We start from the raw sequence: 26,849 nt of genomic DNA, 5'->3' as shown, positions 1-26,849 counted from the left end.
CAAACCCAAACCAAGCCACAATGAGATTTTGCTTGAATTTTGGTAAGTGGAAGCACCACAGAAACACATGTTTTCAGAGCACGCCTTCAGCTCTCACCCAGGGGAGGCTGCACTACCCAGCCTTGAAGGTTCATGTTTTGATTAATTCATGTACTAGCTCTCACAAAACTCCTGTGGAAGACAGGGAAAGGTAACACTGCCTTTCTCCTGGGCCAGCAGCAACCAGAAATGCTTTGGAAATGATGCTAAGCTATGGCACAAAATATGAAGTATTTCACATGCTTTTAAGTAAGTCAGCTCAAATGCATGCCAGTGCTCTAGCAAAGTGTTCAAGGTGGACAGACCTGCACCATCAAACCCTTGCCAGTGCACAAAAGGCAGTAGGCAAAGTCCCTTAAGGCTTCTTCAAGCATTAATTACTAAATATTAACTTTATATTGCAAGCATGGACATTTTCTCTAACTAGCAGGTCCACTGCCAAGACCAAATATCAGACATAATTTGCATTCACTGAGCACTGGCAGAAAAAAAAAAAAAAAAAACTCTTTACAAGAAGTATCATTGCACCAATCTGAATAAGGAAGGTGCAAATAAACCCCAGCTTCAGGGGTGCCTTTTAAAAACAGAGGTCTTAGCAAGCATACCCAAACAAGCTGTTCTCCTTTCCCAACTCCCCAGAAGAAAGCTGCAGCATTTGGCTGCCTCTGAAGAAATAGGGAGCAAAGAGCTGTAGTATTATCAGTGCCACCGGAGATGTGACCCTCCTGCTTCAGGGTCACTGCATCATTACACAAGACATCCTTAGCAACAGATCCTCTCACAGAGAACTCAATAGCAAAAGGACGAGGCAACAGCTGCCTCCCTGACCTTGGTTTTGTCTGTTCAGTCAATCACAGCTGCATTTATACACCAAATATAATCTGCCTCTGACCCTTCCTAAGCAACTACGCCCTCTACTCAGGGCTTGGTTTGTCAAATCAGTCCCTGAAAAGCTTAAAAAGATCCTGCACAGGGCAGGAAGGAAGGTCGTTGCTCAGTTCCATGCAGGACTGATTTCAGCAGCACATGTCCCTGTACTGCCATGGACACCCCAAACAGCCACCCCAGACAGAGGCAGCGGCTGCAGAGAAAGGCTGAGCCCCATACCTGCAGTAAAGGTCCCCACCACAGAGCTTCTGAGAGGGAAAGAGCTGAATTCTCTTTCAAATTACTTACCTATTTCTAGGATGAGAATTTCAGGGGAAAGCAGCTTGGGTTTGCTTTTTTAAAAAATGCCTGCTACATCTCTTAACCTAATCCCTTTCCAGCTACAGACAGACATTCATTTCCTCCCCATCTCTCTACTAGCAAGAGTTCCAGAACATCTGCTAGAAAAGTCAGGGAAAAGAATGAAAAGAGCCTGAAGTAGAGAAATTTCCATTCCTATACCCACTTCACTGTGTTCTTGTGCTGTGTCCTGCAGTAGGCACCAATGCACAAAAGAGGTGGTAAGAAAGATGGCAGCCATGAAGTGCAGTGGCATCCATGCCAGCCTGACTCCCACAGCCTCCCTGTCACACTGCCCACCCACACCCACCGCAGCCCCTCGCACAACTCAAGAGCACAGCACGCTCACCTAGAAGCACTATTATTATTGTAAGTTACATTCATTTACCCCTTCTCTCAGCTCACGATCAATTTTTCTGCCGATGTTCTCTCTCACAGCCGCAGGTTTTGATCACAGCCTGTCTCTGCCCTGCCAGTTTGCTTTTGCTGCCCTCTCCACAGAGCAGGTACCTGCCCCAACAACCTCCCTGTACACTGAAATCTCATCCCACCTTCTGCTGTACCATAAAGCAGTAACTCCTTACTGAGGGACTCCTGCAGTGCCAGGGATGGCTACAGTCTTGCCTTTTCCTTTCTCTAATCAGAAACCTTTTCTGAAACACACCCAGGAAGTATTGTCATAACCCAGAGATTTTATAGTAACTTCTTGTCAATGCTGTGTGGTGCGGGCTTGCAGGTGACATGGCCTAAGATGTCTGTTCTGTTAAAAACCCAGATTGGTGCTTCCCCTTGAGCCATAAAACTGTCACTGCTCCCATCTCCTCCCCACCCCTTGGGTCTGGCACCAGCTTCCCACAACACTGGGGTGCACTCAAGGGCCCCAGGGAACACCCCCACACAGGCACAGCACTCCAGGTCTCAGAGGCAGGCACGGTGACAGGGCTCTGCTAGCACAGCCTCTCCCTGGGGGAGCAGGGCAGCAGCGGGACACAACCCAAACCACCCCACTAGCAGTGGGGAAGAGCTGCTGGCCAGACACACACCAGTGTGCAAATGGTGTGCTGTGAACAAATCTGATAAAGGTCAAAACTGTCTTCCCCTGGGCTCTCTCTCTTCACCATCGTGTAAGAGCTAAGGATAAAAACACATAATTTTGACCATCCTTCCTAACCCCAAAAGAAGTATTTTCATCTGCTATCCCCCTTTCAGAAAACACACATCACATAAACCTCTGGGCTTCTGTTTCCCTTGGGACACCCATTCCTTCCATTTTTTCTTCCTATACTCACTTTTGTATAATGCAAATAAATGTTACCCAAAAGAAAGTCCCTGCAATAAACTATTATTTCCTCCAGGACTTCCCTGCACCTGCTGGTTAAGGTGCTGACAACACATGCTACCAGGGTCAGCAGTACTGCTCCAACTACCAAACCTGCTGTGGAGAGAAAGCAAACAGCACAGGGTCAAACTGATCCTGCATTCACTTTGCAATGCAGCACCTCACATCTGATCATAAATTTTCTTCCATCAGCAACCAGCCCTCACACAAGCTTTTTTTAGATAAAACAACATGAATATGCCACACAAGGATTTAAGACACATAAAACTGCTTGGCTCTTTTATGTGAGAATAGAAAACATTTAAAGTTCTGCTACAGAAAGTCAATTGAGATCAGTCTCTCCCACCAGTACAGTCTGTTCCAGGCAGATAAGAAACAAGTGTTAGGAAAAGCCCAAAGAAGAACCAGTCTCAGCAGAAGTAGGAAAGAAACCTCAGAAGGAAATGCCAAAGAGAAATGGGAACCAAAGAGTTTCTCAAGCTGCTGGAGTTTGATTAATCAATGTTAAAAAGACAAAGCACAAAAGAGAAAACCTCAAACCTGGCTGTCATCCCCAAGGACCCAGCTTCCTTGAACTTTTTTCTCAATAGCCAAATTCAACAAAAGTCTTTCCTTATTTCCCACATTTTATTTACTATTTCATTTCTTTTTAGGAAGCCCTTCCCTTTGCATAGCAAATCAGCTGTGTTATTAACACTAAGCTCATCAAAGTCCTAGACATCATCAAATGTCCTAGAAAGTTCATTAATGAAAGTCAGCAAAATCTGACAATGCCACAGAGATTTTTATTTTTCTGCAATTAGTCCTCTTAATTAAAATATTAATTCCGTGGTGAGTAAGGCCAGGATCAGCATCATCTTCTAACATATTTTTAAATCAATTTTGCTGAGAAGGAATCATATTAATAATTTTTTACACTGGTGAAGTAACTGTTCAACCACAGGTATATACCAGTAGTTCAGCAGTAACATGATGTTCCATTTCTCAAAGCACCATTTGCATTAATAACATTCTTTCTCAGTAGCCTATTTACAATACAATATTGCTCTCTTCATTAAATTTACAAACACCTTAATGAACAGCATCGATTAGTTCTGCAGATCCTGTCTCATCACCTGTCTGCAGCAATACGATTCAGATTCCCTGAAGTCACCTACTACCAGCTCCACACTCCGTGCCTGGCCTAACAGACCTCCCAACCAGCCTGAACTGGCAGCTTCTTGCCCCCTTCTCTCTTCCCCTCTCCATTTCCAGGATGTGGATGCTCCCTTGGCTCCCACATGAGCAGCACAGCTACAACAAAGATTGCATCAGAGCAATTTCTTTACCAAGAAAGAGGCATACAAAGATTTCCTGACTTTTTTACTAGGAAGTCTTGCTTTCTATCAAGAGCACAGTCAAATGCCTTACTTAAAGGGCTTCTTATTCCAAGTCCAAAAGCTGTCCAGGCTGGCACGCATTCTTGGAGTCCTTGAGCACTTCTGCACCAATGCCAGAAGTGACACTCTCGGTGCTGGCACAGTGCTGTGTGGAAACACAGAGGAACTCCTCTGCTCCATGTTTCTTCCACTAAGGAATGGTGGGGCTGCACAAAGGCAGCTGTTGTGACCAACATCACAGCTTGGGCTCCACCTTACTTACTCTCTTGTTCCCATCTTCTTCAGGATTTTCTAGGATTGCTCTCCAGCTGTATGAAAGACATCTTAGCCCTGAGCCCCAGCATTATAAAAAACCAAGAAAAGCCAATCCCTCATTTGCACACTTAAAAGAAATTCCAGCTCTGTGGCTGCTACTAGCCCTTCCACACATCCCACTTGTACTCTTTTCTCCTTGGGGCCTGCAGCCTCCCCAGGCATCACTAAGATGCTTCAGTGGTCACGGGCAGCCACCACAAAAGACGTTCAGCTCAACCACGAATACTGCATTAGCAGCAGCACTCCTTCGCTCTCCAGAAGATCATCCACCTCACTGGTCTCACAATTTCCTATGTCTCCACGTGCACTCAAAGACAAAAAGTTACACAAATTGTTTTGTTGGAGGTTGGTTTTTTTTTTGTAAAGGCTCCAATTTTTGCTGCCCATCAGCACTGTCTCAGGATATTGCACAATGTTTTCTTTATTATAAAAAAGTCTGTATCAGGCAGGAAGAAAAAAATTTTCTCAGGAGGCTAATGTGTATTATTCTCTGTAATTAGAGGTAAGTGGTTGCTTGTGTGGCCATCAGGAAGGGGAACCTGGTGAAAGAAAAACAAGGTGTTATTAATGGCTTGACCAGAAACAGAATCTCCACTCTCCCTCCTCAAAACCATGCATTTCTTTATCCTTGCGCATTTCCTGGATACTTTTTACCCGGCCTCTCACAGAAATATTACACAAATTTGGTTGCCTTCTTTCCTCTCTCCTCACTCACAGCTGGAAAACTTCAATCAAATTTGAGAGAAAGGCAGAGGTCTCAAAGGTATCTACAGGCTTAAATGGGAAAAAATAAAAGTGATGTAAAATCAAGTAGCTGCTAGAGAAGCAATTCTCTTATTGCCTAAAGAAGGGAAAGGTGAAGGCTCAGCTTTTTCATGCTGCTTGGCAGGAGCCTGCAGAACAATAAGCAGCACCACTGAACCCCTCCAGCACACAGTGCCTCCTCTTCAGTGTGTGGGCCAAGCAAAAGGAGATGTGAAACCAAAACCAGGACAGGTAGACCGACCAGACCTGAGAAACATGTAATTTTTTGAGCAATATGAAAATAAAAAGAATATAGTAAGGACAGTGAAGAGAATGTAAGACATCTAAGAGACACAGCTGCATTAATTCAGTTTGTTAGAGAACTCTGCTTCCTTATGTTTTAAGTTTTCCAGCTATTTTTAAAAGCTGTTGAATCTCTGCTAATATGCATGTCAAGGGGAGGGTCTATTGCAAATATCTTAAATTCTACTGGGACCAAGTCCCAAAGTTGTCCTTATCATCCATCCTCAGCTGTATCACTTAGAGAAAAACTTAATTCTCCTTACCGATGTGGATCTGTAAGAGCCCAGTCTGAAACGGCAAAAAATAATTTCTGCTACAAACCTTCCAAAGCCATGTAAAATTCCTGCAACATCAAACAAGATTTAAATTGTCACCAGTAGTAAAAATGTATTATTTATGGAAGCATTGCAACAAAGCCATGTACCATACTTAGACAGGACACAGTGCAGTAAACCCATACATAAAATAATTAAGAGAAATTAACATGAAGAACAGATATATCAAAGGCAGGGCAGGCGAGAATTCTAACATTCTGAAATGCATCAAGAAAGCAAAGCTACCAAGTAAATGTTAATTCCCACTGCCAGCTTTCATGGGTGAAAATACATTGTGTGGGACAGAAATATCTACTTTGAAAAGCAGCTCATAGTTTGAAGCCTCTTTACTGAGCTCTCTTCCAGTGAGAGCCAAGGAAAGAAATAACTCATAATCCAGACTCTCTATTATGTCTTGACCAGTAAGTGAATTGTGCCTTTTCAACTTACTTTACTTTCTTTGATGAAGCAAATCCAGCAGTACATTGACAAGGAAAATCTTCCCAATTACTTCAGATGGAAATTTTATCTCAACTTTTGTCACTGGTTTAATTATTGGATCCCAACAATAGGAAATACAAGGAATATCAGTATGTGCGTGTGTGTACACACATACACAGATATCTATGTATCTATAGACAGATAGAGCCTTGCTCTTCCAGAAGTAAATTAACTTTGCTATAGTTACCAAAAAGGAAACAAATGGCCCTTAGAACACCAGAAATACCATATTGGGACACCAAAACTGAGTAGCCTTCATGGCACATTTCAACGCACACAAACGAGCACTTTGTCTTAAACCTATTAATAGGACTCCCTGTAACTCATCCATAGCAATCACCATGATTAAAAAAAAGTGATAGAACTTGAGAAGGAAGGCACTGATAATCACCTGTAGTTGAAAAAATTCCACCAATAATGCCACAGAGCCTCACTAAGAACTGCCAAAAAGGCATGTGTTCTTCTGTCACTGTCACCATAAGTGAACTGATGTCGTACTTCATGAATATTCCTGACACCCCATGGCTGCCAGCTGCATGATTAATTACTCTTTCCTGAAAGAAAAGACAGAAACACTTGTTAGTCACACTTGTTATTAGTCACAAGAAAATCAGTTTTACAAGATGGGATGACAGTGAGTTATTTAATCAAGGATAGGAATGAACAGAAGACTGAGGAGTATCAAGGCCACTTTGATCAGTACCTTCTGAAAGCCAAACATCATGAACTGAAAATTTACTTTCCTGGTCACTGGTCTGCTGTGCTGCATATCAATATTCACTATTGTGCTTTGGTACTATTCTCTCAAGACTTGCTCACATGGTCCTTTAAACAGGATTTTTATAACTGGATTGGTGTTGGTACCTATGAGGATAATGCCACAGTCTTGGCCTAGCCTGTGAACTCAGCAGAGTGCACTGGTTTAATACTTGCCACAGCTCTTCCTACTTTATCAGCCACTATGAATCACTTACCTCAGTGTGAAACCTTCATGAGATTTACTTTGCTCAACAGCCTTAGCAATGGCAGAGACCCCAGAGGATTTATATAAATCATAGAATATCAGATTGGAAGGCACTTTGAGGAACACTCGCGCCAACCTTTCTTGGCAAAAGCCTCTTTTCAAACTTTTTGTCAGTTACATCAAATCAGACAACAGTCACACAGCAAGAAATACACCTCAATAAATAAATAAACACCCCAAATTCACTATGACTACCCGGCACCTCAGTTCTAATCTGAGAAATTTCTAGTTTCTTTTCATTTGCCAAATTCTCAAACTGAAAGACACCAAGGAGGAGAGTGTAGCTGCTATAAATGCCTACTTTTTAAAAAAGGTTTCAGGACAGAACACACCTCAACACAAGCTTCTTTCAAAAGTCTGCTGTCATTTTATTGTTAGTGAAAGGTGCTGATAAATGCACTGCCAGGTAAGTCTGGCTGAAAATAGGTAAGGACAGCAGGAAAGAACATAACGGACTGAAGACAAACTCAGCCATGCCTAAGCAAGTAAGAACCAAAAAGACAAGACAAACAGGACTGAACAGTATCCCAGCTCCCTTTCTCTGTATATTTAACAGTTTATGCTCAAAAAACCCGCAGAATATGGTACAAAATAAAAAGCAGAACACACTTTGGAAAATGCAGGTTAAGCAACTTCTACAGTTATCTAACATTGTCAAAAACCATACTGCTTTTTATGCTACCACACAAAAATTAAAAGGATGCCAAAATAATGTATCAGTAATGATAACAGGTCCCAAAAACTTTGCAGTAGTTAAATAAAACAAACCAGTAGGAAGTGCTTTTCATATTTTAAAGCATGACAACTGTCAGCATTTGGAGATGGATGATCAGTTCTACTAAAAAGGAAGAGAAAACTAAAGGTAGTTAAACAGAACCTTGCCACAGGCAAAGTACAAAACTACTCTTGTTTGCTTTTCCTCTGTTATTTCCCTAAGCCTTACTGGTCTTTTGAGGTCAAATGGTGGAAAAAGAATATAAAGTTAAATAGAACATACAAAACTCCACCCTTAAAAGAATTCTTTTTTTCTGCAAACCATTTTGATCTGCTTCCAGCTTCTACTGCTGCAGAAGACTTAACTTCTAAAAATCTTTCTAAAATCTACTAACCTTGCATCAGATAGCTCAGTGAAGCCTTGCTGGAATTAAATCCTTTTAACAAAAATAACTACAGTATCTCAACCACCAAGAACAGTGGAGAAGTTTCAGCCCACACCTCTCAAACTCTGCTTCCCCATGTGCCCAACCCTGGCAATTAAATCTCACTGCATTTCAGTTTGAGCCATGGCTGTCTGACCACCTTTTTCCATGTCTGCATATGAGCTTACTGTTTCAAAATAAGAGCACTAAGGTGTTCAGTGAATTGTTGTTCCTAGTAACCTTTCTCAGCTCATCTAATAGAAGTATTTGGTTCCCTAAGAGTAAACACAAATAAGCTTTGGAAGCAACAGGGTTGCCTACTGAGGCAGCAAGAGCAAACAAGTACACAATGGACACTTTATCTCCATTATCTACAGGATCTTCTCCAAAGTAACGTGTGGTTGTAGCAATTTTTATAGAAATACATCCCCACTAAAAACTGAAGAGCTAACTTAGACTGGACAGTTAATTGAAAGAAGCACTGTTACATAGGAAGAGAAAAAAACTGAAGATGAAAAAAAGGAACAACAAGACAAGCTGTTGAGTGGCTTACAGAAGTCTAAGGGATGCCTTAGCTGTTGCAGATTGTGCAGAGAAAACACAAACAGATTGCTAAAACAACGGGAGGTGGGAGTATACTGCATGATGGAATTCCTCTTCATTCTCTCCTTAGCCCAGCTGTCATGAGTTCTGGAGCAAACCTTTCCCTTCAGTGGCCTGCATGTCTGAAGTTGAACATCAAGACATGGCCTCTATTCTACTTCCCCTACCTCAATATTTTTCAGAAGCACAACATGGAATTTGGAGGAAATAAAAAATTCTTCTCCCTTGGAGAACATCACAAGCTGTAATGCAGTAAATTTCCATCCTACTAATACCCACATTTTCTTTCAACCCAAGGCTCTCTTCTCACCTCTCACTTTATCTGTCATTTTTAATTAAACTTTTCTTTCTTTGGCTTTTGAATAAAAGATGAAAATAGAGTTCAGTATCTGAAAATAAGGCATCTAGCCAGTAAACGCAAGGCTTTTTTCCTGCTCACAGCAGTCTTTAAATTAGTACTTTATGATATATACTAAGCTGCATTAGCTACCTTTGTTATGGATTCAGAATTAAAAGCCTCTCAAAACCCAGAAGTGGAAGCTCTCTAGTCTTGAGAATAATTAAATTTGATAGTTCAACAAAGGTTAAACAAGACAGCTGAGACACTGTGTGATCAGTTTTTCATACAAACTACCTGTTTCTGTGTCTTACGCTCCACAACCAAGTTCAGGATATTCAAGCAAGCTGCATGTTTGTTTGCTTCCCAGATGGATAAAAAGCTAAAGGTGAATTAAATATTTGTAAAGCTACACACTAGGTTACAGACCTGAAATTTGCAGGATTTCCCCAGCACCACTATTCCAGTGAAGTGGAAATTACTGTCTACCATTAATTCTAATATCAGACTCCAGATCTATAGATGCAAAACGTCAATAGAAGTTTGCACGTGTCACCAAGCATATATATTTTTTTATTACTATCACTGCTGTACGATTTACAAATAAATCTAGTGTACTAGAATGTTCTACAAAGAGTCTCTTCATGCTACAGTACTTTTCAAAACCATGGCACTATTTTCACATTTGAACTTTTGCTATGAACAATCACTTTTAGATTTTTTATCTCTATGGTTTTTTTCTTTCTTCTACTTACCCTTTCTGTCACTGAAAATTGATGAGTTTCTGCTGAAATTTTGTATGTATGGAGTTTGGTTGGCACAACTGTGATAAAATATTGGAACATCTGATTGTCTAGAAGAAAAAGAAAAATCTTAGACTGTTGAATCAGGAACAGAGTCAAAGGCCACCCGAGATATTCACAAATAAATCAAGAAATGATAAATCAGTGAAGCCACTTGCACTAGGGACATTCTTCAAGGAATGCCAGCACTGCCAAAACTGCTTCAGCACCATCTGCACAAAGTTAGTTTCCATGGAAAAGACATATATCCCATTTATACTCAGAAATTTACATTTTTTCCATGTAATGAAAAGACTCACTAAGGTCAGGCTACTCAAAGCTTTAAATGAAACACACAAGTAGTGTGTTTCCAGGGCTCTAGAACAAGTTTCACACTGTCACATATTTCATGATGAATACAAATCTCAAAGTAGTGAGAATAGATTTTGGCCATTGAATTGTATCTACAGTGCTGGAAGCCCTTCTAAACTGGTTACAGATTTTCTCTCCATTACACTTATAGAGAATTCCTCTAGAGCCATCAGCATGCTCATGCATTTGCTCTTAGTGTAATTCCCTAAGGGAACAAACACCAATAGACTGAAGCAATTTATTTCAGCTACACTAAACCATTGTGGCTCTAAGAGCCAAGGAAGTGACTGGCTTTGAGACAACAGCAGCTGTAGAAGGTTCTGGGCTTCACCCTCACAGGGAATGCCAGTGGTGAGATGAGGCAGGTTACTACCCTCCTTTATTTATACATGAGGGAACAAAGTGCTACACAAACCCATCCTGTTTCATCACAAAACACACTTTGGAAGGGACAAACCAAATACAGGAATAGAATCCAAGACTCTGGTGCTATTTTTTAAACCAAATCAGGCTTATTTTTCCCCATCATGACAACAATCAGATCTATGATTCTCCACTGTAACATCCTTCTGCAATATGGCCAGACATAGTGTAACTTCAACATAACAAACCTGGAAAAAAACCACAAATCACCTCCAACGAAACAGCACAGAACAGCAGTTCAGGTATTAGAAAGAAATGACATTTAAGAGATCATGTAGGTAACTGAACAGTGCATTGCTCACTACCAAATTTAGCCTGACACGCTGCTTGTCAATCCCAACATTTATGTGAAATGATAATAATTTAAATGCAACTATTGGGAAACTCAACAAAACAAGATGATTTTTTAAACACACAACACTTACGATCTGATGCAATTTTTTCTGTTCCATCCAACGGATTAATAATTCCTGGAATAAGCTCTCCAAATGACAAATGATCTATTCTGTGGGAGAAGTTATAGGCTGAAAGACAATATAGAGAAATGAAGCATTTTTAAACTATGAGGTTCTGTACTTAGAGAAAAAGATGCACCCATTTCTAACACTGAAATATTCTAATTAATGCATTTACCAAAAACCACTGTACACATCATTTGATGCACCCACACTTTAAAGAAAACTCAAATCCAAAATACTTAACAAAAAAGTTAAATTTTTCTAGAAAAGAGTTTCTAAACCAAATTGTAACTATATTTGAATCAATGGTGGAGCTGAACAGAGTTATAATTTTATAACAGAGAATTTCTAGTTGGCCAAATACCCCTATTGTTCTACAGTTCATTTTCTTGTAAGCAATTGCATTAAAAAGACGAAAGTTTAGTAAATCAAATGTACAGAGGAAGTATAAGGCAGCTGCCAAGTCCTCACACTGCCTATTTGGCAGGTACTTAAAATGTATAAAATCATTAAAGTTGTGTTAACATAAACTCATGGGCAGACATTTGGAGGCTTAACTGACTGTAACTGGTTTAATCAAGTTCATTTTTCACAGTAAGTCACCTTTGCTTCACATTAAATAAGGCAGCAACACACCTTTAATATTTAGACTCACAATCTAAAAATTAGGTTTCTAAGGAAAAAGGTTAGAAATTTTTAACCTTTCAACAAGGTCTTTGAGGAAAGAGGTAGTCTGGACTGAAATACAGGAATTTCATATGGTATCTATGTTACACCAAAGTACATCTGAGATTCCAGTGTTATCATTACTACAGAAGACACCTAAAGATAATCCCAATAGTGGTAAATGTGTGAAAGCAAATTGTTATGGAGTCAGATCATTACAAAGAATATTCTTCACTCTGTTTTTGCAATGCAATTGCACAGCTAGAACACCTTTAAAACAGCAACCTAACATGAACTAGGAGACAGCACTCTGACTGAAATGAATCATGTTGGTATGGAGATGACAGAAGGAACTTACACTCATGGCTTACAAGGGCTGCCAAGTGTGCATGGCCTCGAGGGTGTGGTATTGCCCTGAAGAAAGCAACAAATGTTTTATGAATCCACAGAGGACTGTGTAGAAAAATTACCTTTCCTCCTCTATTTCAATAAATACTTTATAAAATATGTACATATCCTCATATGTATAACATAACATATATATGCTTAAGTATATTTAACATACATGGATATATATATATATATGTATGCTTTAAAGACTGATATCTATTGTGTATATCTATAAAACCTAAATATGACATTTTTATCACTTTCAAGTACAGACAGACTGAACAGTAAGGTCAGGAATCTTGGACTCACAAAAACCCTCTTACACAAAACTAGTGTCTTGCATTTTTAGAAATATCAAGAGCTCATCAAGTCACGACACTTCTGGAAGAGTCACCAAGTCCTATGATCTGAAAAGCTGCAGAACTGCTTAAGTGACTAACAAAAGTTTGACCATATTTGTTCTATGAGTAAGCAATTAACCGCACTCTGTATTTGCTCTCTGACAAAGTAATTTTCAAACGTTTCCATCCTATAAAACACTGAAATTCATAATGACTACATTACATGCAACAATGCACTGCATGGTTTTGGCAATTTATGAAAAAAATTAACAGTGCAAGAATAGGTATTACACAGGAAAAGATACCAAGCATGAGCACAGGAAGGTCAATAAAATCCAGTCATTAACTGAAGCATAAAAGCACACACACATATACATACATGCACTATATATATAGAATGTAGAAGTAAAGGGGTTTTTTATTTTCAGGAATTGGACAGAACATACTTGCCCACAGTTATGTGAAAGTTCCCTGCCACTTTATTGACATAGAGATGACCGTGAATTCTGCATGCATCTGGAGACTGTAATGAATTATCTTCCCTGTTTAAATAAAAACAACATGGAAAGTACTTGAGAATATCCACTGTCTTGTAGAAATAACAGCAGTACAGTTAGCTTAGCTTTTTCCTAGCATAAAGATACAGCATCATCATTTACCTGTCCTTATTGCATTCCTCTGGAATTATAGCAGAGATGGTGGAAGGGAGGGAAACTAGTAAAGGTCAGTTTGATAAAACAAATGAGCTTTCATTCATACTTGTATTCAGAGATCTGGCCTACAAGGCTAGCTTATGATATCTGAACATGTAAACAGAGAACATTTCACCATCCCAGGGATTTATATTCTCCCACTTTCTTCTATCAAAAATGGCTCCTTGGGAAAATTTTAATGCTACCATGAACAGAACCAAATACATTTTGGTCACATGAACAGCACTGTAGCAAGAAGAGCTTTCAACTTAATTCTTTACAAAAGCTTCCACTCCTTACTTATGTTGTGATGTCCACAAAACAAAATCTATTTCCAAATCTGCTCTTTAGAGGGAGATGAAAATCAACTTTTTAAAAATACCTCTCAAGCATAAATACCATTTCAAATACTGCATTAACAAGCAACATAGAGGCACAGAAGGATTTAATTAATCTGAAGACATCAAGCAAATGAGAAAAAAAAAAGATTTTTTGAGCCATTTTTTGATGCTTGCCTTAGGAAGGAGGAACACATTTGATCCTCAGAAGGGAGATTACAACACAGGAAGTGTGTATGGCGGCTTTGGTGTTTGCTTTGTTTTATTCAGTATCTTTCTGTTTAGCGCTGTTTCTAAGCAGAGAGAATTTCAGCTTTCATGCAGAAAGTGCTTTTCCCTTAGGGGGAAAAATAAAATCAAATAGCATCTAGATTCAGCAGACCAAACATTCTATGCACTAATCTCTTAACATTTCTGAGTAGCTAGAATTAAGTGTCAACAGCATACTTTCTCCACACAATCTTAAAAGTGTTATCTTAGACACAGGAATTAACTAATAAAACACATGTGTATTCAAAGGTTGATTCTTTTAAAATTATGAAGCATTATGACACAGGAAATAACAGCACTACTTTCAAAAGCTGTAGACAAAAAGGTTGTTTTAAAAAAATACTCTTGTTTACTATTGCTCTGGCATTACTAATTTCCATTAAGAATGAGGCATCAAACCACATGGAATAAAAAGGTGTGTGCATATATTTACTCATGTCTATATATGTACATGTAAGCACACCACAAAACCTGGAAACCTTCTCCAGTTTGGAAATTCCAGAGGTTTTCATAAAACAACAGCTCTCCAAAGCAAGTATCAAGTACAATATTTTAAAATTCATTAAAAAGCAACAAGATCTTTTCTTACAACCTTGTCTTCTGGGGGTAGAGTGGAAGCATAACCACAATAAAATGTTAAGTCTAATTCACAGGGTTGGAGGAAAGGGCAATAATTTTACAAAATCCCAGCTTTTCTTACCGTGGTGGCAGTGCTGTAGAAGCACTTTTAAATGCACTTTTGAATATCACATCTTGAAGAGAGTGTTCTTCCTGCAGCCTACTCTGAATTAGTTGCAGCATCCTAAAGATTAGAGACAAGTGTAAAAGCATGCAAAAATAAAACAAAATCTAGCTTCACAATTCATCAATGGCTTCAATTGCAGGTGGCAAGTCAGGAATTTAGCAAAGTTGACTACAGTAATAAAGCACTACATTAAACTTCGGGAATAGTATTTTATACAGAATTTAAAGCTCAAGTGTTCACAGCAGGGTACTACCAAAATACTAAATCTAGCCAGATCCCCAAATAAGCTTCAGAACTATTACGAGATTATCACTATAGTGGGCACACACAACACAGAGATATTAAAGTGATAAACAGTGTGTCAATTAAGTTATAGGAAATAATGAATTTGTTTTTGCAAGAATGTGCCAATTTATTACAATGGCTCAGCTCTGACATTTAGATAAATTTTACACATTTGATTCTGTGACTTTAACTTGTGCTATCAAGCATTTATTTGGAAACAGAAGCTGAGAGTCCACACATCTTGGCTTGCAACTGCATGACTCCATTGAACAGTTAAGTCCTAAAGCAATTTTCTTTTTCCATAACAGAGATCTTAAATAACGAGGAAAGCAAAGTAACCTAGTATCTTTTTGCAGGTTTGCATTCTTAAATTACAAGCAGAAGGTATTAGACTCAAGGCAGAGTTGTGTCGTGTACCTCTGGTGTACTTCAAAGTCACTTCCAGTACAAATAATACAAACTATAAACACGCCTCTCAGTGCTTTACCTTTGCAATTCTTTTTGTTGTGGGGTGAGCTCAAATGGTACCTGAAACAAAAATAACACATCTAATAAAACACACAGAATGCATCCCTTACATGAAACCCAGAAGAGAATTAGGGTGTGGGTATAGAGCTATAATCAACTTCACACTTGGTACCACACAGTGGTTTATGAAAGGGCTTTGCAGTTTAAATAATACATTTTGTGCTCAAGTATAAAAGGTTCTGTCCCTTCCCACCCAGAATTGCAAAGGAGCAATGTTTGAAAGACAAGGCTCCAGGTGCAGATTGCATATTTCTAGGCTCATCCCACACGAAGCACTAAAGGCAAGCTACCAGACCTGCTATGCTTCATCAGCATTACAGGATCACTAGTAACATATGTTCACCAAGTTCAAACCCAAATATTGGTTAACACAAATGTACACAGTAAATTCAACTGCAATTAATGTTCGAATGTACCCAGAAGCTATTGCCAAAAGAGATCAACTATGGGATGTTCTTCTAAGAGGCTGGTAGAGAAAAAAAAAACACAAGCAAGCAAACCAGCCCAGAAGTGCTTTACACCAAGAGGAATTCAATTTTTGAATAAAAAGGTCAGAATCAACTTACTGGTTCATAGATTAACCCATCTGCAGAGGCAACCATTGTTTCTGCTAAATCCAGAACATCAGCCCCCACATCTATTTTAAATAAGGAGAAATACTAAGTCACACAGATGATCAAGGACAAGCAAAAAAATTGAAGCTGAAATGAAGTTTCACAGTGATAAACTTCAGCATATGTTATTGTTCCTCCAACCTATTTAACCTTCAGTATCAGCTGATGGACATTGACCAAAAACTCTTCAGATCTGCAGTATTTTCTCACTGATCTAACACCTACAGAGAAGCTGTATGAACCACACATCCAAGCTTTCTAGGATCTGCTGTGCATAAATATTCTCTCCTGTTTGACAAGCACTGAACAGAGACCAAGACTAGTCAAATCAGTGGATAAAAGTTTATTTGCAAAAAGTAACAAAAAAAACCCACTGACATACAATTAATGCTAATTCCAATTTATGCAAGGTTTAAGCTAGGCAACAGAAGTGCGTTCTGAAAATTTGCTTGCATTCCTGGTAGAAGTAATATTCTCTCTTCTCTCAGTCCAGGACAAGCAAGACTGAACACAACTAAAGTTCATTACATAAATTATGTCAAAATAATACTAACTATTGCCTTTAATAAGGAAGGTATCCCTCTTCTGTGCACAAGCAGGATGAAATTACGTGATGGTTTCAGTACTGTTAAACAGCAGACCAGCTTAATATATCCCAAGTTCATAAATAAAGAGAAATTGTTATAGATTCCTGCTGCTGATTTGTGTCTCACAATGACCTTTTAGAATATTTCAGCTAATGAGAGACTGAACAACAGATCCCATTCCTGCTAACAGACAAGGCAAGGTTCTGCAAGATAAGAATGAGATGGCACAGATATTCTTCTTTATATTTCTTACTAATTCCTTCAATGAGTCATCTGCCATCAAGATCCCTACATGCCATTAAGATCAGAAGAAATTACACTGATAAAATATTCTGAACAATGTTCAACTATATTGGGAGCAAGTGTGCTCTCTGAAGAGGCTTAAAGTGTTTAAAAACTTTCTTAGATTAAATACTTACATTGACACCTCATGGCAACTGTAATATCAATATTGATCCTTAATTTACTGTAAAGAAAAAAAAGGCAAAAATCCATTAAGTTATACTGAGTACAAGTATCAAGAAAAAAATCTCAGACTACTTGCAGAAATACAGTCAAGTACCAAAATTTATACTAACAAATATAAAGTTGTTTAAAATTTGGGTGAAGGAACATGGATTTTTAGAGCACGTTAAAGCACTTGTAACTTAAGAGATTGCCACATGATCAGATTTTTGGTGTTTGCCAATATTCTGGGCACTTCCCATTGGTTTTCCAATGGGCAGAGGTTTTTGCCAATATTCTGGGCATTTCCCATTGGTTTTCCTGTTAGCTTCACAAAAGTAATTTATACTATAAGGAATAAACTCCCTCACTACAGTCACACAGTTCTATTCTCAGGGAGCTTCCTCCAGGACTTAGCTAACCTCAAGCAAATTACATAAGCAAGGGATTCAACACTGGCTCAACTTGGGTCAGACAGGGTCAGTAGAGAGGAGAAAAGCAGTTAAAATTATCCCAGTCTCCATTGGTTCAAACTGTGAAGAACCACAGGCTGAGTGATTAGCCCACAATCAAACTGGGGAATCTGTAGGACATACCCCAAATCCCCTAACAGTCTGTTAGACTACCCTTCCCATGTGATAGCTTCACTTGGGATATAACCTACTTTAGCAAAGACCTAAATGTGAAATCCCAGCTGTCTAAATGGATTTACTATCATTTGAGTTTTTGATGCAGCTCCTTCAAATTTTTCCTTTTTTGATTTTCATTACAGAAACCTTATTTATTTCTGACGTGCAAGACATCCAATTAATACATGTATCTTTAGCCTGTTACCACAGCAACTACGCAAATGGCTCTTAAAGGTATTTCAGTTCAGTTTCAAATAGTTCAGTTCGTGGGTGCCAGTGTCAAACCTTGACACAGACACACATAACATTTAAAGGTGTTCAGGACACAAAATCTGCATTAACTGCACAGGGACTCACGGGTGCCTGACCAGCTCTGGAAGAAAGGCAAGCAAGTTCTGACAGGCACATGAAACCAAGGGCAAACACATCTTCAGGGGGGCTGTATCTGCAGACAAAATTAGTAGCAACCTCTAGACAATATCATCAAAGTCCTGAGTGCTCAGGCTCACCTCCAGCAGCACAAAGTAAAATGGCAACATACTAACCACATGAACTGGAGAAAGCCTCGAGCCACAGTGGGCCGATTTACGTACCTGGGGCAGAGTAACATCTTACAATGTTCTCTGAATTGTTACCAAGTAATTCCTAAGGGAGCTCCTTCAATAACAAACCTACACTACTCTGACTTCTTCATTGCAGAGATGTCAATTCATCTTATGCATAGATTACATAGAAGAAAAAGCCCCAAAACAATGAACACATGAAAAATCAAATCCCTGCAATATTTAATTTGCAATTTCAATTATGAATTGCTTTCAAGTCACATGAACATTTTCAATCTATTCTTTCCTGAAATGCAGGCAACTAACATTTTAAAAAGAATTATAACAAATAATGTTACCTAGTAAAATCCTTGTCTACTTCATATTCATATTTCATCCATGTGTCCCGGTACACCATGAACTCCATTATAGTCAGGAAAGCTATCGTTGTAAATGCTATCAGAGAAACTGGTCAGAGAAAAAAAAAAATTGGAAATTCAGACTGTGAGAAATATTCTTCAGAAACATAAGGAGAACAAAATTCTAACAATTCCAGAAGTTGAGCATTTACCAGTACAACACTGGTATCTTTGATTTAAAAACCCAAAACCTGCAAGAAAGTTGTTTTCATAATGATAGTATTTGTTTTCAGACAGGAGTGGAAAAGAGTAAGTCCCACCATTGCATCAAGAAAGTACTTTGACTGTACTTTTTAAGTACAGTCAAATACTGGAATGATTAGGAGGCTGTGAAATTCCTGTATGGAAAATCTAAGAACAGGCTAGATCATCCTTCACATATAAAACACACAAATCACTGTCAGGGATGGTCTAGGAAAACTCAATCCTAACTTCTGACATGAAAGAAGAAGGTAGTGCCTCTTGAAATTCCTTCAAGTCTCCACTTGTCTACAAGTTAAATTTTTATAACAATTTTTTAATATCAAGTTTTAGACTCAATAAGCTAGCAGTAAACAGAAATAAGATACTTTATATTACTTGTGTATAGCTGCATAGTCATGACTCCCACCCCAATATTTCAAACATGTCTCCCGCTGGCAACAAGGAACAGGCAGCTATCCATTCCACCAATAAGTGAAGAACTTGAAATTATTTTTAGGATGAAAACTAATTGGTGTATTTTAGCGGAACATGTGCTTCCCGTATGTCCAAGGCAGCCTACTCATCACATTTGCAAAGCTGTACAGTGCAAGGGGAAGATCACCCTGCTGCACAGTCAGAAACACAGTAATAGATGCACAGAAGCACCTGCTATGCCCCCTTTATTAAATCATGGCTTTCATAAGCTTGAAAACACTTCAGCTATGGAGCATAGTAGCAATCTGTACAGCTTATTGGCACTGTAGGTTTTTTCATTTACACTCCGTGGAATATTTCTGTGGAATCCATGAAGGGCAACTCGAGAAAAAACAAGCTCACTGTTGATCGGCTTCAACTCCCCACAGAGTGGTCCCCAAGCCAGAGTTGGGAGCAGAGAATGAAGGCACCGTCCTTGGGGATCAGGAAGGAATTGACTGTTGCATCGATCAGCAATGTTTCCAGTTCTAGCTTTCAGCTGACACTATGTAACAACCACACATGTGAAATCCTTCATGTCAACTGCACTAATCAGTTAATTATTCTGGCTCTCAATTTCCTTCTAGAACCAGTAGGCCAGGCTCACCCTGGCTATGCAACAATAGGAAAGCTGGAGCCATATTGGCTATCCAGAGTCACAGGAACACAGTAAGAGCCACAGCAGCTTTCTGGATCACTCTGAGCAAACATATGTGTGGATCTGAACAGGAAAAAAAAAATCTTGTAGAATTTTCTTTCCTGAAGGGTCTCCCAGCCCCAGAGCTGGAGTCTCAGCCTGTCTGAGAGACCGGTACTTCTTTTGCAATGGGTTTGAAGGCCATGAAAGTCTGAGAATACTTGGCATGTTTTAGAACCCTATCACATTAGAAAGTAAGCCTGACACTTTAATTCTGAATGAAACAGGAATACTATATTCAGATTTCACAATGGCACAGAAAAAGAGGATCCTATGTGGTCATTTATAAGGCTACTGGGATAAAACCAAAGAATGTTAAAGTCACTTCTGGTGTTGAGAAATCTTTAAGGCACCATTCGCCAAAGCAAAGGTCTCATGAGAGATGGTGCTGTACTACAAAAAAGAACTCTTTAAGCATTTGGTGTTTTAATGCAAATTACAACATAGAAACAATATACTTGTTTCCTCAGGAACCGGGACTAACATTAACAAAGAATTATTTAAACACTTCTTAGAGATTATTTAATATACAGTAATCCTTTAATTATTAACAGTGCACTTAAGGAAACAGCAAAGTAACATATCACCTTCTCTTTATTTCTACACTATAAATAGCATAACAATTTCAAAGACTTATCTGTAGGTTGCAATTGCTTCCTCAACTTTTCATTCAACTGAGTTTCAGGCATAATCACATAGGAAAGAGATCTTTGTCCTCTACTTCTAAGTGCTAGCAGTTTCCTATCTGCAAATAACTCCAACAGTTCAAGAGATGAAGTCACTATTTTCAGATCAGGCTACCTCTAACTCAGCTCAACTTAAAGGCACAATTTTATGATCAGATAGATAAAGAAAGGTCTTTTTTACAGCTCCAGCTTTTCCAGAAAAGCTCAAGTGACTAATAGAAAAAGTACAAGCACATGTCCTGGATTAAAGTGTCTAGTTCTTCAAAGGGCTTTCCTTACTCTTAAAATCTAGTACACCTTCAAGAGAAAAGATTTATAAAACTCCTCTTCATCCTAATGCTCAACTTATCTGTCTCTGGAGAGTATTTTTCTACTTTTGCAAAAGCAGAGTGTTGAATCCCACCATCATTTCAGGTCACCCTCACTCAGTCTCACCCAGAAACCTGACACCAAGAAAAGAGCTTGATGAGACAACAAATGAGAAAGTTTTATTAGAGCCTTGGCACAGCGCACTTCCAGTTGCAACTGGTTAGAAGTTTTTATTTCTAACCTTTTATTCTAACCACTGGGTTCAGTCTTACCAGCTTTATACAAAAATCTCACTTCAGATGAGTGATGGATGCATCAGTTTCCATAAGATACTATGTCTTTACTTGAAGGGATAAGCTCAGTCAGTCCAGCAAAGCATTCAAGAAACCAATTTTAGCTAGTTTCAAGGACTAGCCAAAATTCAGCTAGTTTAGCTAGTTTCAAGGACTAGCCAAGACGCCTGTCTTCCTCATGCTGAAGTTTCTATCAGTATCAGCATCTCAACAAGGCCTACCTGTGCCTCCACTCGCTGAAGTCTCCACATAGCTTTCAGGAACCTTTGGAAAGGCATCCAATTCTTTCATCAAATTCAAGGTCTTCTTCCGATTCAGTCGCCTCATCTTCAGCACACTCCTCCACCTCCTCCTTCATATATTCCCTCTAATGTGAGAGTAAATTGATTAAAAGACACAAGTAAGATTGCATAAACTGACTGGCTTTAACATAAAGCATAATTAGGCCATTCAAACCCCAGAAATATGTTTTCAAAAAACACTAGACAACTGGATGGTCAGTCTTACTTCAAGAAAATTGTTAAGATTGGCCTGGATACTGCTGCTTGCAGTCCAGCCACATCCAGCATATTCACCACTTAATTATTATTAATTTCTTTCTCAATTAAGTTCTATTTTGTAGTGAATCAACCACATTTTAAGTAAAAAAAAAAAAAAAAATTCAAACTCAGTCCTGAAATAAATTTGCTAAACAGACATGACATGACAGTGCACAGAAGTCACTGACTTAGGAGGAAATATTTAATAGGCTGCATAAACTTCAGAGGATGTCAGACAGCTCTGGGCTCCTACTTTCAGCCAATGTGGACACAAACTATATCTTAAAGAATAAAAAAAGGTGCATTTGCATTTTTACAGGTGTAGAATATTACCATCATAAAACGACCATTTTTCTCCTCTATAAAAATACCTCCCAGAGCAAGTCATGCATCAAATCCTACCTCCATCCTTCAGAATAATGCCTGTACATGATATGATCTCTGCTTGGAGTCATGTTAAGCAGCAAGATGCTGAGAAAAGCAGCTTGCCCTAGAAATACTGTCTAAAACCATTTCCAAATCATGCAAATATGCTCACAGCCTGGTCCTGCCAATACACTGCAAGTTTTAACAAGTTGACACTGTTGTTTTTCTTCTGGGGAACTGCAGAACTTCACCCTGAATTTCTGAAGCTATGAAAACCATCATGCATTTACTGTATTCTGAGATTATGACATCTTATTGTCCCTTATTTAAACACTATAAGGTGGGCAAGCTAACCTACACTGCCAACACATGAGACAGCTCTCATCATCACCTTGTAGAAAAATCTTTGAACTCATCTACCCTGTTTCAAGAGAACATCAAGACTCTGGCATGTCCTAGTGAAATTACTCAAGATCTGTTCCCTGCTCTGCCCCTTCCTGGTGCTGAGCAGGCTTTGTACCACATAATAACAAAGCAATAGGCTCTACTGGAAATGAGAGTTCACACAAGAAAAATCATCTATGCCTGCAACTTTCTCACTAAACAAATTGACTTCAGACACAGACTCTGCACTTGGTCAGGCTGCAGAGATCAACAATATGGTACCGTGTGTGTTGCACAGGATTCAAAGAAACCCCAGTTGGAGTGGGCAGAGAAGATAAGTGCTGGATCAGGCTTTTAGTTATACAGCATTAAAAAAAATAATCAAGAAGCACTGATATGGCAAAGCAGCTGCTTGGGCACAACTGAAGTCATAACATTAGTTAGCACAGAGAAAACACCAGCAGGGTTTGCCTGTTATCCTATTCATGTAGCAAGGAAGCCAACATAGCACCCTTTCATCTTCTGCATTATCTTCCCTGCTATCACATGTGTGTGAGCACACCGTAAAGAGGTACAAGATAAACACAGGGAATTTGAGAGCACTTTACTAAACAACTTTCTAAATCACCCTGCATCGGTAAGTATGTGGATTTTTGCAATCCAGCTAGAAATATGCAATCTGTTCACTGGTTTCTTTAATCCCACACAGACTCACTTTCAGCTACCAAGCCAGATAGAGACCTGATGCCTCTCCCCTGCCCATCTCTACACATGTACTAGAGACACACCAAAAATACGGAGTCCATTGCTATGAAAGTAAGGTATTATGAATCCAAGAGCCGACTGCGTTAAGAAACAATACTAGTATTATCATTCAGGATAAATAAGGGACAAAGCACAGCACAAATGCCACTTAAGACCAGAGGCCTGCTCGAAGCAACGCAACTCATTCCCAGCTGAGGGGTTCGGCCACTTTCCCCCAGACAACTTGGCAGCGAAGCCGCTGCGGCGCGTCCCAACACCCGCTCCCACGGGCGCGGGGCGGACCCACGCCTGAACCCCTGCCGGCGGCTCGGGCCGGCTCCTCACGCTGAGGGAGGCGCCGGCCGCCAGCTCGGAGCCCACACACCTGTGCGGGCCGCGGGCGCTCCCCGCCGCCGCCACGCACCGGCAGCCGCGGGACGGGACAGGCCGCGCCCCCGCCCTCCCCTACCTCTCGCTTCTGCCGCCGCTGCCCAGCGCCGCGGGCGAGGCCGGACGGGGGAGACGAGCCGCAACGCGCTGCCCGGCGCCCGCCCCGCTGAGCATGGCACCGCGGGCCGGGGCGGGCTCGCTCCGCCGCCGACGCCCGGCGGGAGCCGCGGGCCGACGGGAGCGGCGGAGCGCCCCGCCCGCCCCTGCGCGCATGCTCGCAGCCGCCGGGCATGCGCCCGCCGCCGCAGCCCGGGACGAGCGGGAGCCGGCGCGCGGGGACCGGGCCGGGCCGGGCCGGGCCGGGAGCGCCGCCGGCAGCAGCCGCGGGCTGAGCCTCCGGGGCCGCAGGGAGTGCGGCCCACGCCGCTCGCAGGGCTCCCTGCACGGGCCGTCCCGCCCAGGCGCGTGGGCTCCCGGGCATGGCAGTGCCAGCCGGACGTGCTGCTCCAGAGAATCTGTGACCGTGCGAGGTATCTAGTGATGTTTTAAAGCGATGGATGACAAGTACCTTCCAAAGCAAAGTGATTAAGGGCTGGCACGCGGCTTGCAGTGTTAATACGGGTTTGGCCACTATGGATATAGAAGCAGGCAGCGTTTGAAAAGAGGCAGCATCTTGGATTAAGAAGGAAAAGGCTTTAAGACAGTGGCCTATAACAATGGGGAAGGAAGGATTTTAAGCTCACATGCCAGTCTTCAGACTTGAAGTGAAAAAATTAAGAGGGCTCACATATACCCAAAATCTCAGTCCTTTTTCCTGTGCTAGTGGAATTAACTAACAGGCACTGCCTCTCCACAAGCTTTATGCCTTAATAACTGCAGCATTAGTTTATCTCCAGATTTTTCCTTACAGTCCTAGCAAGTCACATCATGCTACTGCCACCCTGCCCACAAGAAGCTGACCCAACTTAGACACAGCCAAAAAGGGAGCTCACCCAATATCTTCCAGGGAGCAATAAGATTTTAGATTATATCAAAATGATTTTTTAAATTGCTCAATATAAGGTTTTTTTACAAAAATCATACCAGACATTTATCTTCATAGATCTGAAAAAAAGAGACTGAAGACTCCAGGGTTTTTGATAATGAGGCAAGCAAATAAAACCCACACCATAGAAACACAAATAGTAGTGAATTCCACAGCAGTAATTCAGATTTGCTCTTTTTAATGGTTTAGAGGAAAAAGTAGATCAATGACAAAAGAGTTTCAATAGCAGGCCAAAGTTTACACAATTTGAATTAAACAACTCTTTGGGTGTCTACAGCATTTGAGAATAAAAGAAACCTGAAATAAGAAAGGAGTATGAACAGATTCAGAGTATTTTTTGCTTTTTAGGGATAGGCAGGAAGGAAGGAAACAAAATGCAGCAACATGTCGGTGTTCTTGCTGAATTGTGATCAGTCTATTTCCATCATTTTAGGAACTATAATAACAACTGGATCAGACAGTCAAAAAAAAAAAGAGGAGGGGGAAGTATGATATTACAAGAGATAAATAACTAGGCTAAAAATATGTTTATTGTACATTTGTTCCCTCATCTCAGAAAGAGCAAGCAGCTTTAGGCACATAAATCTCTTACTTTGACATGCCTAGGTCCTAGGGTATAATTCAGCAGCCAGGGATTTTTCTGGCTAAGCCCTATTTTCCCTCAAAATGCTTTCGGCACTGAGGCTTGGAAGGCGAAACTGATAGATCTGATTATTAGCTGTGCAGCAGCGACACTCAACAGATGTTTTCACAGACAAACAATCTCATCTGCTCACAGACAAACATGGGCTCAGCCTTAGTGCTCAACATCACTCTGAGATGCCTCTTACAGGGAAGTGGCATGGGACAAAACTGCTTGGAGCTTTGCACCACTATACTCTTATTCATAACTCCAAATGTCTCCATGAGGTTTTATGAGGAAGAACACAGGGGAAAAAAAATCTGAATTTAGGAAAATCAGAGAAAATTTATATAGTGATAACACTGTCCATTACACTAACACCATGCTGTGACCACACTGTGCTAAAGATACACAACAGTAATTGCACTGCACCCATCAAGCACCAGACTACTCCAGTTCAAACCATGCTCCTTTCCTTACACCCGTGCGTTTTCTGCTCTCCTGAACACGCCTAAGTCGTGGCAGCCCATAAGTATCTGCCAAATAACCTCAGGGAGCCTGACAAGGAGGAAGAAATTCAGCTGCCAAGAGCAAACCATGCAGGTATGCCAACAGGCTGCCCCTCAGCTGCTGCTTTACACGTTTGATTCAGTTCAGAATTTAACAAGATCCCAAAGCACCCCCAGACTTAAATGCAGCCACCTATGCAAAAATACAACTGTCTTCCCAAAACCCCCAGCACTTCTTAACACTGGTGATTTATGAAGTCCCTTGATGTGTGCAAAGAGAGGAAACCACATCTCATACCCGTATGGTTTATCAAACCACAAATTACGTAGGACAGAAAAAAAAATCCACAGGAGTATGGGCTATGAAGAATATTGATATCAAAGACAATAACAAAGAGGACGGTAGTAGACCAAACAAGAGAAACAAATGTAAACATGCACAGATATGCCCACCTGCGCTTCAACACACTTCAGCATTAGTTAAAAAGCTAGAAACCATGTCCAGGATATACAAACTAAAATCAAAACCTGAATAAAGCAGGTCGAGACTACACACAAACCCCCATCATTTTCTGCTACAGTTGCCTGCACAGGTGGTTCACGACAGCTGAAAAAGCATTTTGTTAGCGCGAAAGGGCGAGGGAAAGGCTGGATAGCACGAGTGGGATCGGCCAGGAGCGCCTGCAGGGAGCGAGGCGAGGCAGGGATTCAGAGAGAGAGCAGCCGCTTTACCGGAACGTGGAGGCACCGAGGTGGCATTTAGGAAGGAGCAGGAGGGGCAAAGGAAACAGGTGCAAAAGAGCGAATATGGAGATGAAC

At 40.4% G+C, this 26,849-nt stretch overlaps 1 protein-coding gene across 2 annotated transcripts; it reads right to left on the bottom strand.

The window, feature by feature from the left end:
* Positions 1–3,221: 3,221 nt before the first annotated feature.
* ERGIC2 (ERGIC and golgi 2) lies at positions 3,222–26,849 on the bottom strand. 2 transcript variants are annotated; one of them, XM_038154538.1, is made up of 14 exons: positions 26,763–26,849; positions 21,653–21,798; positions 18,730–18,838; positions 17,175–17,221; positions 16,121–16,191; positions 15,514–15,554; positions 14,697–14,798; positions 13,143–13,238; positions 12,324–12,379; positions 11,267–11,365; positions 10,020–10,117; positions 6,553–6,715; positions 5,610–5,689; positions 3,222–4,838 (listed from the first exon to the last, which is right to left on the bottom strand). In XM_038154538.1, exons 2-14 carry the CDS (start codon positions 21,756–21,758, stop codon positions 4,773–4,775), a joined length of 1,134 nt encoding a protein of 377 aa, XP_038010466.1. In that variant the 5' UTR covers positions 21,759–21,798; positions 26,763–26,849; the 3' UTR covers positions 3,222–4,772. The 2 variants fall into 2 exon arrangements, with proteins under 2 accessions (XP_038010466.1, XP_038010465.1); XM_038154537.1 differs by lacking the exon at positions 26,763–26,849 and adding an exon at positions 23,934–24,074 and having other exon boundaries at positions 3,371–4,838.

Source organism: Motacilla alba, chromosome 1A (assembly GCF_015832195.1).
Source record: "Motacilla alba alba isolate MOTALB_02 chromosome 1A, Motacilla_alba_V1.0_pri, whole genome shotgun sequence".
NCBI classification, from domain to species: domain Eukaryota; kingdom Metazoa; phylum Chordata; class Aves; order Passeriformes; family Motacillidae; genus Motacilla; species Motacilla alba.
Note: the sequence above shows the minus strand (reverse complement) of the source record. Positions and strands in the feature narration are given on the sequence as shown.